This window comes from Ixodes scapularis, unplaced genomic scaffold, assembly GCF_016920785.2.
Source record: "Ixodes scapularis isolate PalLabHiFi unplaced genomic scaffold, ASM1692078v2 PGA_scaffold0__279_contigs__length_252992795, whole genome shotgun sequence".
In the NCBI taxonomy this organism is placed as follows: domain Eukaryota; kingdom Metazoa; phylum Arthropoda; class Arachnida; order Ixodida; family Ixodidae; genus Ixodes; species Ixodes scapularis.
In genome coordinates, this window is record NW_024609835.1 from 43,097,804 (window position 1) to 43,113,887 (window position 16,084).

Sequence of the window (16,084 nt, forward strand, 5' to 3'; positions counted from 1 at the left end):
AAAATTTAGTTTACTTTATAGGTTGACATTCGCTAGCTATGATTATAGGTCAGCCCCTAATTTTGAAGAACAGTGCTGGAAAAAAAGTATCTACATTTTAATAAATATGGTAGTTCTCTATGGTTACTAAAGTCCAAATGAAAATATATTTTTGTGTGTGTTGTCTACTGTTATATTGTAAACCCCAAGAACGTTACCAGTTATGTTTTCCCAGTTTCAATTTCAACAAGTATTATACTGACATTCAGCAAAGTCAAAATTTTGCTGAGTGCAGCTTTTAGTTGTTTTTTTGCGATGAGGACCGGCAATAAAGGCATTAATACTGCACACTGGACATTAGTCAGATGCAAATAGTGGATTTTAGGTTCAAAGCCAATTCGAAGCTAATAGTGGTTTTGGCCGAATGCTTTTTGAATCGAATAGCTTCTCCAAGCCTTTCAGTACTATTGCACCACACTTAAACGAAAATCCAGCTGAATTTGTGAGCATTGTTCCCAAGCTTCCACTTGTCCATTTATCAGCTAATTTTTACCTAACTATACTTGTGGATTGTGACCTTGGAAAGTCCAATGCCTTGGGATGGCAAGTAAGGGATGTATTTGACATAAAATTAAACCCATAGAGATGCCCAGCTATATACCTAATTGAGTGGATTTACAAATCTTGCTATATGCAATTTTTTTTTTTGCAGTCGATTAAAAAAAAAAATGTTACGAATGATGAACGCAGGCTGTCAGGGCATCTGCATTTAATACCTTTCTCCAAAAAGTTAAGGTTAGTTATGATGCAGCATTCCCTTTAAAACAACACAGAAAAGCAAGAAGATTAGAAAACCCTGGGGAACTGCATGCTTAGTAAAGCAAATAAATAAAAAGAACAACACATATCACGCCCCCTGCAATCAAGCGATTCGAGTGTGTTTAGAGAGTTAAAAAATAAGGAATAAATTAAACATCAATGTAAAGGCAGCCAAATGTCAATATTATTGATATAAATTTATGTCTGTCGACAATGACTAAAGAAAAATATGGAAAACCTTTAACAGTGTAGCAAACTTAAAAGACCAAAAAACCGTGGAGAAAGAAATTTCAATCGATGGGGAGGAGATGACGGGTGTTGAAATGGCAAAAGCAATGAACTATCATTTTGTAAATATCGGTGAAAGTATTGAATCGGAAGGCAGTATGAACTGCGATGCCATGACTACGACAAAGGTAATCAATTCAATAATGTTCTTTCCCACAAAAGCTTAGGAAATAGAAACACTCATTGATAAAATAAGAAAAGACATAGCAGCGGGAGATGGTGAGCTTAAGGCCCGTCCTATCAAGCATGCAGCCAGAATTATTATCCCTATACTATCACACACATCGAATAACAAGTTAAAGAGCATTATGTTCCCAAATTATTTGAAAATTGCTAAAGTTACTACCATCTACAAGGGCAGTAGTAAAAATCTAACTTGAAATTGACAGGCCTATTTCTGTCCCGACAATATTTTCAAAATATTTCAGAGTAAAATAAAAAAAAAAGCCTAGAAAGTCCCTGGTAAGTCCGTAAGGAAAAAAACGTCAACAGCCCAAACCCAAGTTTTAATGCAACATATTTCTTTTGCATTGGGCTCCTTCCTTTGTCATTGTGTTAAACAACATCCTGCCATTCCACGACATTTTAAAAAAGGCAAAATAAAAAACGAAGACAGATTACAGAGGCATTCTACATAAAAAAAAGAGGGAACGCTACTGTGTCAGCACTCGGTCTGTCTATCTGTTTCAGAGTGAAATGGCGTTTTTGGATGGCCTCCTTTGAGTGTGTGACTGGGTGCGATGCGGATTGGGCAATAATGTGTGTATATATAGGCGACGATGCTGCTATTAAAGAAATAGTTGAAAGTAAAGCGCCTTTCCTGTCGTTTGTGTATCTTCATTGTCCTTGTTTTGTTTGTGCTTTTAACCTTTTATTCAATCTGGAAAGTATTTTTACAAAGCACAAGATAATATCAACTGCACCAAATGGGTTTCAAAAGAAAAATAATCTACAGTACAAGCTCTTCTCGACAGAACGGAAAAAATAGTTGCAAATACTGAAGGTAAGTTAGTTACGCTCTGTCTGTTTCTAGTTAAGAGAAGTGTTTGACACCATTTAGCATACTATATTAATAATAAAACTAAAGCATTCTATCACCCGCAGAGTCGCGCTTACATTAGTAAAAGCTATTGAACCAATTGGCTGCAATACATCAAAATTAAACTAGCACCAGACAAATTAGAAACATGTCACGGCATCCCGCAGGGTTCTATATGAGGCCCATTATTTTCCCTTGTATGAATGATATTGCAAGCATTCCTGGTTCCCCAGAATTCATAATGTATGAGGATGACACTAATATACATTTTTTAGAAAAGCAACACTTGAATGCATGGAGGAAAGAGCTAACGCCTGCCTTGTAAAGCTTTTAAGATGGGTGAGGTATAACAAATCAGAATTAAACACAATCAACAAAATGTACTTTTTAAACCAGCAACAAAATGTGTTACGACGGCTCTTCAAATCAATTCAACATGCGAATTTTCTTTTTTTAAAAAATGTTTTATGGAATTTTTGTTTGGGGAACAACTACAATATCCGATTACAATAAGTTATTATTCCCGCAGAAAAAAAGTTTTCTGACTACTAGAGAATTATCAAGGCAATGTAGGAGAACTGCACATGCAATCACATTTTATTAAATACAACATTCTAAAAGCCAATCAAGTATACTACTTCAAATTATTTCAATTTATTTATGGAAACAGAAACTTTGGCGTACCCGTTGGGTCATGTTAAAAGGAGGGAACCTTATATCAGATCAAATTATGGAAGGCAAAATGTACAATATCAATTAATTGGATTATTAAATAATGTGTCAACACAAACTATGTACAATCATTCCCGGTATTTAAAAAAGAATGCCGAACTGTACTGGTAGGCAGCGATATAATATTTCAATAAAATTGGAATCACTTCTGTATTGTAAATGAAAAAAATCTCTGAAACTTTGTTATTAACATTACGATCACACCAAATTGTTCACAATTTGATTTTAATGCGAAAGCATTAACTGTCCCACGCGCGGCGACGAGGCTCCCATTGGCCGCTGCGCGCGTCAGTTTCAATGACAGCCGCCAGATGGTGCTGTGTGTCCATGCTGCCAGCGTACCGATAAAACTAACCGCCGCAACCCCATGCCACTACGGGCCCCGCGCCGGCTAAAACGGACATGTTGGCGCGCACACAGAGGCTTCTGCTCGTCTCGCCGCCTCTAGCATCCACATCGTCGCCGGTGCTTCTGCCACAACTCGAAAACAATACACGCGCCACAAAACTCCGTGGATCGCTCCGCGGCGTTCCATTGGACCTTCACAACTCACAAGAAGTGCTAAGGTGTCTTTCGACTTTCTTTTATACATTCAGTGCTCATTCCTGTATTTGTTCTGTGGGTTTTGTTTGCAAACTGTACTTTTATTTTCTTTTAGTCGTCTGCAGTCTATGTTTAAATTCATTCAGTGTGCATTTTTTTATATTTATGTACATAATTTTGTGTTGTTTTATTTGTAACTATATATTCCTGAGTTCCAGAAAGGTGTGTTTATTATTTTGTGCAGTCAAATGTCAATTTATGTGTTTGTACTACAAGGGACCAGTACCATGTCAAGCATTTTAGCCTTTTGCGCAAACCCTTCTTTCAAACCATGATAAAAAGTTTTTTTAAGCATTTGGTTGCGATATTTATACTCTTCCAAGTGTTGATTGTGGCAGGTTACTTCGTTAAGCGTGCTTCTTGCCGAGCACAGGTGCACTGCAGAGAAGCAGTGCATCATTACTCTTGCGCTTCCGCAATCAAAACTTCGAAAATATGAACATCTCTAAGTGAATATTAAACAGCCTACTATTTGAAATGCTGAAGATTCGCACAATACTATTGGACATGCAGTGATTCCAAACTCTAATAATAGTACAACAGGACAAAAAGGACAAAAAGGATATATGATTTAAATGGTGCTTCAAAGTGAACAAAAAAGAAAGCTTCTGCAGCTTCTTTTAACATTGCATGCATTTCTTTCTTATTTCACAAAAAGGGGTTAAGGGTTTGAAGATCTTCAAGTGCTGAGGAGCTCACTTCTGCTCAAACAAGTCCAGGTTCCAGCCAAGAAATGCAGCAGCCTTGAGGGCCAGTAGCTTGAGGGGAAGGGACTTCCGGTTGGCAGTCTCATGTTCTGGTGAACCTGCTCGAACAGTGTGAAAAACAGTTGTCAAGTATACTTGAAGATCAACTAGGAAAGCATGCCGATTCAGGAACTGAGCTGTATTAACTCTTTGAATCTCCATTGCTTACAAATACGAAAGCATTAGCTGCTCCCCTAGTAAATGAGCATACCAGCGAGGTGGCACTCCACAAGCTTCTTTCAAATCATGCAGATCTTGAATGGCACAAATGAAACTGTCAGATTTTACTGGAAACATATTGTCACAAATGAAAAATGATGAATGCAAGTGAAAATAAACATTTTCAATCTGCGTGTGAGGCGGATTTGGCAGTGCAAGCATTGATATAAAGCAAGGATATGAAACATTAGTTTTTGCTGGGGCGGGTGCTACTGAATTCACCACTTTCACGCTCTAACCGAAAAATCACTATTCCCCAAGAAGCCGCCACCTCGGTGCCTCCAAGGCAAACTGCCAGCCTATGGATTCCCAGATGCCAGACTTTCAGTCTCTGCAATGCAAAGGGAGGAGTCCCCCAACATTGCATTGCAGAGATTGCACGTGTCAGCCGGCCTTTGACGAGGTGACGGTTGAAGGAAGGCATAGAGAGAGGGTCACTCGCAGAATTATTGAGGTTTTTTATATCTCTTGCCTCGGAGAAAGATGTGTGAGTAAGCCGTCGGTTGCCTTATGTGATAAGGAGCTGTCCTTTTTGTGCCAGACCATGACTTGCATAAGTTGAGCCTAGCGAACCTATTTTGATGACACGTGCCTTGTGTGTGGCGTATTGTTTGATCACACAGTGTTATCTGGTATTGACGTATGTGTTTCCTTTCCTTTTCAAACAGAACATTTCAGTTGCGAGTACAGCTGTTGTCCTATCGTGTCTGTTCATTTCATCGTCCTCGTTTTTTGAAGCTGTTACACCCACCATGTCAAACTTTTATCAACTCGCACAGTTCAACACCTTGTTATGCAAAAAATGTGTCGTTTTTTTTTGTTTTTTTTGTTTTTATCTTAAGGTTGAGTGGCTTGTGAAAATGAGGGAAGTGTTTTGCCTGCTGTGTAATCCGGGTGTACTTAATGAGCAAATAACATACCGTCACCTCAACTGGACTTCAGCGTCCCATCCTTCGCAATTGATTCTGAGCACTTTGCATGCTCATAGTGCGCTTGAATCCGAGGGCCTACTCTGTACACTCAAACATTTACCATTCCACAGCCCAGTGCACAATCTTTACAGTGCAGCATATACGAGATTTTTCCCTTTAAAAAGAAGGGAAGCACGTGCCATACACAAAATTTGCTCGAAATGCCACCAGCCAGGAGCCCTTTTTTTTGGGATGGTTAACTTTACATATAAATCAGGAATATCGACTACCGCTTCAAAGTGCCTTTAGCACGTGCAAAGCTTCGCTGCAGTCGCTGAATGGTTCACTCTCCGCATAACAGATACCCTCTGTAGGTCTCAACAACCGTGGTGCCATCTGTTGGCGCGCAAGAGAAGCAAGGATGAAAGTTGGACGCCTCAGGAGACGGCGTTACTCCACCAGAGTCTTCTTACACCGTGGTCACATCTGCACCTTACATAGCTGAACACTTTTCTCAAAGAAGAGTGAATCATGGAACAACTTGGAATTTATCCAAAGAATATGCATTTTGATTTTTCCATGTCCCTTAAATGTGCACCACAGCTTAGTGGTTCAGAGCATTATACAGCACAAAACAATGTTTATCAGGCACAGCTGCAAATCTGGGAAAGGTTTTAAAAGATGAATCCAAAAAGATAAAAGGGGACTGTCCAAGAGTGCTTCCCTCTGCTATTCGCCTCAGTACTCCAAGCACCCCATGACAAGCATTCTGAGTACCGTAGGCCTTTATCAGAAGTACATTTAGATTTGGAATCTGGTTCTCTAATGCTGCAATTTTTCTTTCTTTCTTAGGAACATATTATAGTTTCACCCTCTTTTAAGTGACTGATTTCCCTCAGGTCTTTGGCACAGCCATAGTCGTCATTGCTGTTGAAGCCACTGCACTGTTCTTCAGTAGTTTTAAAACTTGTTTAAAATAGCTTACTGCTTGCCGTGAATTTTACAGACACCTCAAAGACCACATTACTCTAGTCCCTGGTGCCAGTTTAATGAAAGAGCCACTGAAACTGTTCCATCATCCACTGTTTTCTTGTTAATCCTGCGTTAAATGTTCTCTTTGCAAGACAGTGAATCAAAAGAGTCTATGGACTCGTGCACTAACAACAGCATGTAACTGTAACGATCGGCCTCAGCACGTATAAAAGGGAATGCTTTCACCGTCCGGGAGAAGTCTGTAAATGAGGGCAAAGTCTCACAATTGCCCGGTTCCCCTGAAGCAGGGCCTTCGAGTCCCCCCTGAGGCCCATTGCCTGGCGTGCTGCTGCCTGGGGATGGCAGCTCTGTGGCATTGGAGAGGAACTGGATAACCAGCTCAAAGGCAGAGGGGTCTGCGGGCATGAAAACAAAAATAAAACACCGTCAGCAAAATTCCACAAACTGTCAACAAACAAACAAAAAAAATCCAACATGAATCATTACAATTGAAAAGGGTTTTGCGAATGTGATTGTGGTCCATGATCTTCTGAAATGAGACTGAAATGAGAATAAAAAAGCATGTTAATTATGGTTGATAGATGATTCCTGCGAGATATCTCAAATGACTATAATGTGTTTGAATAGCGCTATACATACTACGTCATGCACCTCGACCGGAAATGGCTATACGCACTACGCAAAACTCTTAATAAAACGAATGGTCAGGCCCGCTTCAGATGGGGCAACTTTTCCAGCAATTTTCAGGTTATTGGCGGGTTCTTCCCTAGCTTTCCGTAGATCGACACGAATTGCTGAGATCGGGTCTGGCTCGAAACGGACGAGCAACTCGAATGAATCGGAGACATTTCAAGCGGCAGCAGCCAATCAGGGATGCAATATTTTCACGTGACACCCCTGTGGTGGTGATGATGACACCTAAAGACTTGGTTCTGGTTTGAAATGGATCGTTTTTGGAAATATTCAGAAGATGAGTTAGTGTGTTCTCAACACCATTCAAAGATATAAAGACATGTTTTTAGCGAGTAGTTGTGCATCTAAATAGTGCAAGAAAAATAAAATTGAATGATGATAATGGCAAGTCATAGCAATTCGGTTGCTGCATGTGAAAGCGGGCGGCCCGTGTTGCTGGTGTTGCGACGCAAAGTTGCTGGGTGAAATTGTCCTGTCTGAAGCAGGCCTTGCAACGAGTTTCCAAAGCGGTGGCATAGCATAGTCGTAAGGTGTCTGCTTCATACGCAGCGGGCCCCCGTTCGATTCCCAGTCGATGTGGATGGATAGATGGATGGTAATGGCTATACTCTTTATAACAGGCGGCAGCTTGCGCCACCTAGCCCAACATTTCGTCATCCCCTCTTTTTTTTTAATTTGTATAAATTTTGTTTTAACACAACCCATCATTTTTAAAGTGCTTCCATTGCTTATTTTTATCTTTATTTTTACCCCTCCCTAGATCTTTTCCACCAATATTCCAGCCTCCTCTTAGTTACAGCAATTCTTTCCTTATCCATTCGTCCATCCATGTCTGCAAATCCCAGTGCCCCCTTCAAATCCGTAGTCATACCCCCTCCCCCAAGAGGGTGGGACGAAGCCCCGTGCACCTCAAAATTACAAGTGCTATAGCTTCCCTTCTGCGGTTGCATATGTTGCATAGTGTCAATTTCCTTGAATTTAGCCCTCTATGTTTTCATTCTTAGCACCCCATTCTAGCTTCAAACAGTAATGAGCTCCCCAATGAATTAGCATACAACCAGACATGTATGTAACGCGTTACAATACTTCTACCTCGTTACTATTTTCGGTAACGAGTAACATATTTCATTACTTTTCTAGAAAAGGAATGAGTGACGTATTTAGTTACTTTTAAGGCCAAGTAACGAGTATCTCGTTACTTTTGAGGAGTAACGTGTACAACACCGCTTAAACGGCCTTGTTTTTATTCCAACCCGAGTATGCGTCTATTGCGAGAACGGTAGGTGGATGACCCGAAAAACAACTAAACAGTGTGACAGTACATCAATGTTTATCACTGAACACGTCAGTCGAACAGTTCGACTGGCGTGTCCAGCGATAAGCGTTGCTGTACTGAACCCTACAGCTGGGCATGTCCTTCACCCAGCGAACGCAATAAGGTTTGTTGGTTGAACCTTCTAGGACAGTTTACGGACCGGATGTAAACCCGAAGGTTGCGAACCCGGGAAGGCACAGAACCCATTACCCAGTGAAGGCGCAGTTCCCGAAGATTCACCAGCCCTTACTGAAGCACAACATTGCCGTTCCTTCGAGCGCGTTGGTAGAACGACTCTTCAGCGCCGCTGGAGATGAATTTTCAATGAAGCGGGAAAACATAATTTATGAAAACTTCGATGGACAGCTACTGCTTAAGTGCAATGACTACTGAAAAGAAAACAATAAACCATGAAACAAAAACAGTTGGGCTTTTGGTTGTCAAAGTAATGTGAAAAGTAACTCGTTACTTTTGAGGTAACTCCCGCATTTCTTATGAGAATCGGTAATGAGTAACGTATTTAGTTACTTTTTTGGGGTAACGTGTACATGTCTGCACACAACTGTTCCTTCTTTATTTCTTGTTTTTGTGCCCTGTATATCGTTAAAGCTGATTTCCCCCCATTCTCTCTTCCCACAATCTCCTCTCTGTTTCCTTTACTTCCTTTTCTACTGGTATGCTCTGATCGGCCCCGTCTTGTTGAATGTATCTAGATCTCAGTTTGCGAGTTTGGTTTGTCCACTTACTGTTTAGACTTTTCATATATAGATACTTGTACACTTTCGCTGCCCACCGTGCATCCTCAATTTCCCCTAGTCTTCGTTCAAATTTTACTGTACTGATCGCTTCTCTACACTCGAAAGATGCCCGACCCATATCCCCCTGTACTCCCTCATTTGGTGTATTCCCATGTGCCCCCAATGCCAACCTAGCCACACTCCTTTGCTGTATCTCTAAACCTGCCTGGATTTCTGACCTCATACACAATACCACATTCCCAAATGACAGTCCTGGCACCATGCCTCCCTTCCATACACCCCTAACTACTTCATATCTATTATAGTTCCATAGTGCCCTGTGTTTCATAATAGCTGAATCTTGTTTCCCTTTCTTTATCACAATATCTTCATAGTCTCTTAGATACTTCTTCCCTCACATAACCATACTCCTAGATATCTGTACTTTTCTATGTGTTCTATCACTGTGTCTTGTATCTCCAGGGGTTCCCCCTTCTTGTCGTTGAAAAGTAGGAATGTCGTGAACCACCCTAGGTTCGATTTCGAAAGGTTTCGATATTTGCGAAGTGAACCGAGGTTGAATTTCGAAAAATTTCGATATTTTCGTAACGACCGAGGTTCGAATTTAAAAAATCCACAACTTTCGACCACAGTGGAGTTTCGAATTCGAAAAGTTCGAAGCTTTCACAGTTTCTCAAATTCGAAAGTTTTGATTATTTTCTTACTTGAGGTTCGATAAATTTGAAGATTTCGAACTTTCCTAACTTGAAATTCGAGATATTCGAAAAATTTTAACTTCTTGGGATCTGAAATTCGAAAAATTATAAGATTTTGAACTTCTTTGGAAATAAAATTTGAAAACTTTGAACGCTTTGAATTTTTATAGACATGAAGTTCGAACAATTCGAACATTTCGAATTTCTTTCTGCATAAAGTTCGAAAAGTTTGAAAGTTTCGATTCTCTTTTGACACTAAAATCGGAAAAAAAAAAAAAAAAAACTTGGAAGATTTTGAATTTCTTTCAAGTCCAAGTTTTCAAAGTTCGAAGTCCGGTTTTCAAGTTCCTCCACAGTTTCAGTTTCAAATAACGTTTTCACGACTCACTGGTTTTCACAAAATCAAGTTTAGAAAAGTTAGGGTGTGATATCTAGACTGCGAAGTTGGTCAGGCAATTAAATGAGACGACGAGTGTCCCTGATGTGCTGGAATATTTCCCAGTGCAGAGTGACGTGCGACCATAGATCAGTAATTGTGACCGCCAGCCCGGGAGGGGGGGGGGGAGGGGGAGGGGGAGGGGGGTCTTTAACCTGCATCACGCAGTAGTGATCACACAAACACACTGTTTTACGATACTCATCCAGTTAGAAACGGCCAGGGGCGGGCAGGAGGTTGAGGCTCAGAAAAACCTTGAAGCAACCTGACAAACTACCTCCCCACCCCTTGCATGCTGGTAGTAATCGATCGAACGCCGCCCGAGTAACGCTGGCATATAGTAAGTTAAGTTTGTAATTGTCCTGGAAGTTTATTTTCTGGGACAAAGGAATCGCCTCGCAAAAAGCACTGAAGCCAACACAACTTGAGGTCGAGGAGCGTTCTACCATACAAGTGGCATCGGAAGTGGAAAAACGGGGGGGAAGAGGGGAGGGGGGGGGCTTAGCTCCCCTTCCCCCCCTTCCAGAAGATTCGGACTGTTAAAGAAAACAATACGGGGAAACAGGGCGTGGTCGAGCTAATTTTATTCTGAAATTATTTACGCATATGTATAGCTACTGTCGCTTTTCACTGTATAAAAGATTGCGTAGATGGTCATTGTTAGAAACTCGTTGTCAGAAGGCACTACTCGTCACATGCTTAGTGGTTCGGAAGTTCAAAGCAATGTCTTTTCGACCTAAACTGTGCCAATAGTAAAAAAAAAAAAAGAAAAACATATAACATTAAATGCGGGGATAAAAAGCTCGACAAAAAAAGAACTATTAAGAAGTTGCCGGAAGTGTTGTATTCTTGCATATTCAGAGGTTCAGAACTTCGAAACAAGTTTCTCCAACCAAAATGTGTCCAGGCTAAAAGAAACTCAACCCAAAAACATGAAGCGAAAAAAAAAAAAAAAAAAAGTTTTCTTTTAATGACATGCTGAACTTGAACAATATTAGAAATCTTCTCCCATGAGTTAATTTATTCCTTAACTTGAAAAAACAATAAATACATTATTTTGTATTCTGCAGATGGCAATGATATGTACTGTCTGTGGTGTTAATTTAAATATGATACCCCAAACAACTTAGACGAAAATAAATACCAAGTTCAGGGCATAATTGCAAGTAGATACATGTTTGGACATTCCTTCGAAACTCGTCTTGAACAACGATAATCATAACTTAAGACGACACTTACCTAGGCTATACATAGACCATTCTTAAAAAGTTTAACATCTCTACCATAAATAGCTTTGGCTCCAGCGCGCTTCAAATCTGGCACAAACGATAATCGTCAAAAACCCGTCGTCCTTCCTCGCCCCTTCAGGAATTTATTTCTTTAAAACTAAGCATGCCAGAACATTGAAATAAACGGCATCGTCTTTTGTAAGGAACGCAGCACCGCATGTAAAAGTTCGAGAGAAAAAAAGTTACGAATGTACCTCACTACTTGAATTCAAAGGAAACCGTCCGCCGGACTTTCGAAGTTTGACAAACGTCGAATTTTTACCCTAAAAGTTTGAAATTCGTCGAACTTCTGACTTTTCAGGATTCGAAAGTTCGAAACTTTTCAAATTCTCTTGATAAATAAGTTTTAAAGTTCAAAATATTGAATTCCTTAGCATGGGAAATTCGAAAGTTAGAAAAACTTCAAACTTTTTAGTGCAAAAAGTTTGAAAGTTCGAAAATCATCGAATTTTTTGGTCAGTCAAGTTCGCAAGTTCGACAAGCATTGAATTTTGCAGCGTGATAAGTTCGAAAGTTCGGAAAGGACAAAATTTTTTAGCATAATAAGTTTGACGGTTCGAAAAGCGTCGAACTGTTTAGCTTAACAAGTTCGAAAATTCGACTTCTGTCGAATTTTACGATATATAAATTCAAAATCTTTCGAACCTTTCCAACCGCTTCATTCAATCATCGAAACTTCGGTTCGAAAAACGTTTGTGGCATCCCTATTGAAAACTATTATACCCGACCTGTCCCTAACGAATTTTAGTCTTAAACTGTCCCCTTCCCTGCTGCAAATCCTAATCAGTTCCTGTATTATCTCACGACTTTCTGATACGAGTACAATGTCGTCTGCATACATTAACCCTGGCAATACTTGATTTACTTTATGTCCTTCCTCCATGCAAGTCAGGTCAAAACCTAATCTTTTTTTCCATCTCTAACCTTTTTTCCATCTAACTGAAGTATATTATAAAGAGCAGGGGAGACAATGGGCAACCCTGTCTAAGTCCTCTTTTTATTGCTGCTGGTCTTGTAGTTTCAGCTTCCCGTGTTATAACCACCCCATTCTCCTATAAAACCGTTCTATAAACTTAACCATGGTTCTCCCTAGTCCATATCTCTTCGGTTTTTCCTAATTCACATTGTCATATGCCCCTTTGATGTCCAAAAATGCTACCCATAATAGCCTTTGATTTGTCATTGCTATCTCTATGCATTCAGTGATTATGAATAAGTTATCATCTAGTAATCCATCCCTCCTGAAACAGTTTTGAAGCTCCCCCAGAATCTGCTTTTTCTCTGCCCATTCTTCCTTTTACAATTTGCATAGCTAATCTGTATATTACTGAAGTTACTGTGATTGGTCAGTATGATTTGATAGTGTCTTTGCCTCCCTTGACCTTATATAATAATTTCATCCTGTGTGATTTCCAGTGACTGGGTACTTCCACTCCCATAAGCATCTGGTCAATCACCTGCCTTAGTTTCAATTTGCTTGCTTTGCCTAGAATTTTTAGCAGTCTCATTGGTATGCCGTCTGGACCTGTCGCAGTGTCAGCCGGAACTTTTCCTTCTGCTTTTTTCCCATTCCCCTGTGGTCATTTCCTCTTCTTTAGTGTGATCCTCCTCTTGTGCTGTGTAGACGCGACCATTCCCTACAGTCTGATCTGGTTCTAACTCCGAAAATGCTGCTTCGATTGTATGTCTAATGTATTCTCTAGGGTGCCTTCATGTGCGCTCTGCTTAGGGTGGTGGCATCTCGCCATTTTGTCACACACGTTTATTTTTATTTTTTGTTCGGGAGCGCGTGTCCCTGCACGCGCTTGTGGCGCTGACCGTGCTATGGCGACATTTTGTTTTCGTCGATTTCTTTGTATTTTTTCCGTGAGCGCGTGCTGTCGGCATGTGGTACTACAAAGGGTGGCATCACCCTAAACAGAAGGACATTGAGGCACCCTAGTATTCTCTTGCCCCTTCCCCCTCCACCTTTGTCCCTTCCTGTGTGGTTAGTGTCTGCTGGTACTGCTCAGTCTTTTTTCCCTCTGCACCGATGTGTTCCCAGAACCTTTTGCTGCATTCCTATCCTTCTGGTTTATCTCTATCATCCACTAGACCCCTGCCCTTCCAATTTTGGCCTGTATTAATGCTGATGCCTCCCGCTTCCTTTCCTGAAAGACCTCCCATTTTGATGCTACTTCGGCTAGTGTGGCCCCCTTTCTCTTCGCCCATCTGTGTTCTCTAGATGCTGCTTGGCGTCTCGATACTGCTGCCTTAACCTCTTTATCCCACCAGTTCTTGAGCTTGCATTTTAGTTTTCTTCCCCCTTGTTTGATTCAATATTTCTCTAACTCTCTTTTGAAAACACTAACTAGGTCTTCATATGTCTATTCCCTTTTCCGTTGCTTGGATACAATGTTCTCGGTTCGCTTAGATACCTCCTGTAATTGTTTCTCATTTAAGTTATTTCTACCCTCTTGTTTTTGATGTTGCATTTCTGGTTTTACGTTGCCAAATCTGATCTTGATTCTCTTATGGACGCTCCCCAGACTTTTTGCGCCTTCCTCACCTATTTCCATACTTCCTAACCTGTTCTATAGCTTCCGCGACATTGAACAGTAGTCAATAGTCGAGTGTGAGTTCTTTCTTTCCTATATTATTTTTTTCATTGCCTTTTACCCAAGTATTAACCAATACCAGATCAAGAGCTTCGCAGAACTCCCCTAAAATCCTCCCTGTTGTATCCGCATGTCCATCAAAGTCTCCCAAATGCACATTCATGTCCCTCGACATAATTATTTCTCTGTTAGTGCCAATTTCCCTCATGTCTCCTGATACAAATGTTAAGTGTTCTGCAATTTCCTCCCCTGCATCACTCCCTGTTTTTAGATACACAAAACCCAGGATTGTGTCCAAACCTCCAATATTGCCTTTGATCCACATGTGTTCCCTGCAGCCCTCTCGTTCCCTTTCCCATTCCTGCCCCTTCACTACCACCCCTAATCCCCCTCCGTTGCGTTCCCCATTGGCCCAGTTGCATCCCATCCAATGATAGCCCAGTATGTATGGTGGTTACTCCATATCCCTCAGATGTGTTTCTGCTAATCCATACACTGTGCAAGTGTACTTTTTTTTTTTTTTTTTTTTTTTTTTTTTTCATGTAACGTTTTTTTTTCCGAGTATTTGGCGATATTTACGGCATTTCTTTTTTACGTCAAAGCAGTCAGACAAGGCAAGTAACACTAGTGCAGTAAAAAGAACGCAAGTTGAGCAAGTGTAATACCTGGCTTCTCCTGTTGCGAGAGGTGCTTCTCGAGCAAGGTGTCATCGAGCAGAAAATCGAGCCAGGAGACGACCACCGGTGCAGCGGGCATCGAAGGGGGCGCCGATTCGTCCTCGCAAACTTCCATCACGACTTCAGAACGTGGTAACTATTCGTTTGCAACGGCTGTCCTTTCCACTGTTTAGGAAGAACGTGAATAAACTTCATTAATACGCGCACGTTGGCCTGACAAGATCCAAAACATGGAGGGAAGACAGGCGCGGAGCGCGACGCGCGACCGAAGCGACCGAAGCAACCAAAGCTAAACTTACTTGGATTGGATTGGCTTTTACACTGGCGTGACGTGCGTGGGCCTCTACGTGGGTTTGCCCGGGTTTGCCTTTCCTGGCTAGATTGAACGGGACATCTTGAACACCGCAACGTCCATCTAGCAACTTTGTAAACCAACAAAATAGCTACGCGTCATCACAAGCGGCACGCAGCAGCTGCAGCATTCGGCGTCCTCTGTAGCACAGTGAATAAGCTCTGTAGCACCGGCGGTAGAGATGGCATCCAAACGTACTCCTGATGCGGGCGACGTGGCCTCAGCAGACAACGATGCCGACAAGCCGGTCAAAGTCGACAAGTGGGACGGATCCGCGGTGCGCAACGCGCTCGACGACGCCGTCAAGAAGATCATGACGGAGAAGTACAAGTACGTGGAGAACCACCGGCTGACGGACGGGCGGCTGGCCATCTGTACCGTGGCCGTGGGCGCCGCCATGTTCGCCCTGCTCTGGGACTATCTGTACCCGTTCCCGGAGTCGAGGTGCGTCCTCATCGGCTGCGTGCTGTCCTACTTCTTCCTGATGGGCGTGCTGACGCTGTACACGAGCTTCCTCGAGAAGGGTATCTTTCTCGTCGCCGTCCAGAAGGATCCGTCCGGGCTGGACCCGGACAGCGTGTGGACGGTGAGCTCGTCGCTCAAGCGCTTCGACGACGTGTACCATCTGCAGCTGCAGTACCGCGACGGCAAGACCCGGGCGACGCGGGAAGCCAAGCTGGACAAGTCCATCGCCTTGTGGTTCGACGAGGCCGGCAACCTGCTCTTCGACGCCTTCGAGCCGCAGCTTTGCAAGCTGCACAACAGTCTGCTCAGCGAGAAGAAAGAGAAGTGATGTGGGAATAAAAGGTTTGACACTTGCTGCCGCGAGAGCCTGGAAAGGGTTGTTCATAACGCGTGTCAACCTAGGAGCCTGTATTATGGTGGGCTAGCCCACCATACCTGTGCTACTAAAATTCTTGCAACGATTGCTTGGCAGCGGGTT

At 41.9% G+C, this 16,084-nt stretch overlaps 2 protein-coding genes across 3 annotated transcripts in view; one reads left to right on the plus strand and one right to left on the minus strand.

Annotated features, from left to right (window-relative positions):
* LOC8032973 (integrator complex subunit 8) overlaps positions 1–15,176 on the minus strand; it is a 52,660-nt gene extending 37,484 nt beyond the window's left edge. Inside the window, exons 1-4 of one of the 2 annotated variants that reach the window (XM_029966893.4) lie at positions 15,089–15,176; positions 14,778–14,954; positions 6,593–6,724; positions 4,160–4,265 (exon numbers count right to left, since the gene is read on the minus strand). In XM_029966893.4, coding sequence (XP_029822753.2) covers positions 4,160–4,265; positions 6,593–6,724; positions 14,778–14,904 — 365 coding nt within the window. In that variant the 5' untranslated portion in view covers positions 14,905–14,954; positions 15,089–15,176. Of the gene's footprint in view, positions 1–4,159; positions 4,266–6,592; positions 6,725–14,777 lie in introns of both variants that reach the window. The other variant, XM_040209311.3, reaches the window with a different exon arrangement.
* On the plus strand, positions 15,114–15,980 carry LOC8032972 (probable signal peptidase complex subunit 2). Its single transcript, XM_002401926.5, has one exon. The coding sequence runs from the start codon at positions 15,323–15,325 to the stop codon at positions 15,932–15,934; it is 612 nt and encodes a 203-aa protein (XP_002401970.2). The 5' UTR covers positions 15,114–15,322; the 3' UTR covers positions 15,935–15,980.
* Positions 15,981–16,084: the final 104 nt, after the last annotated feature.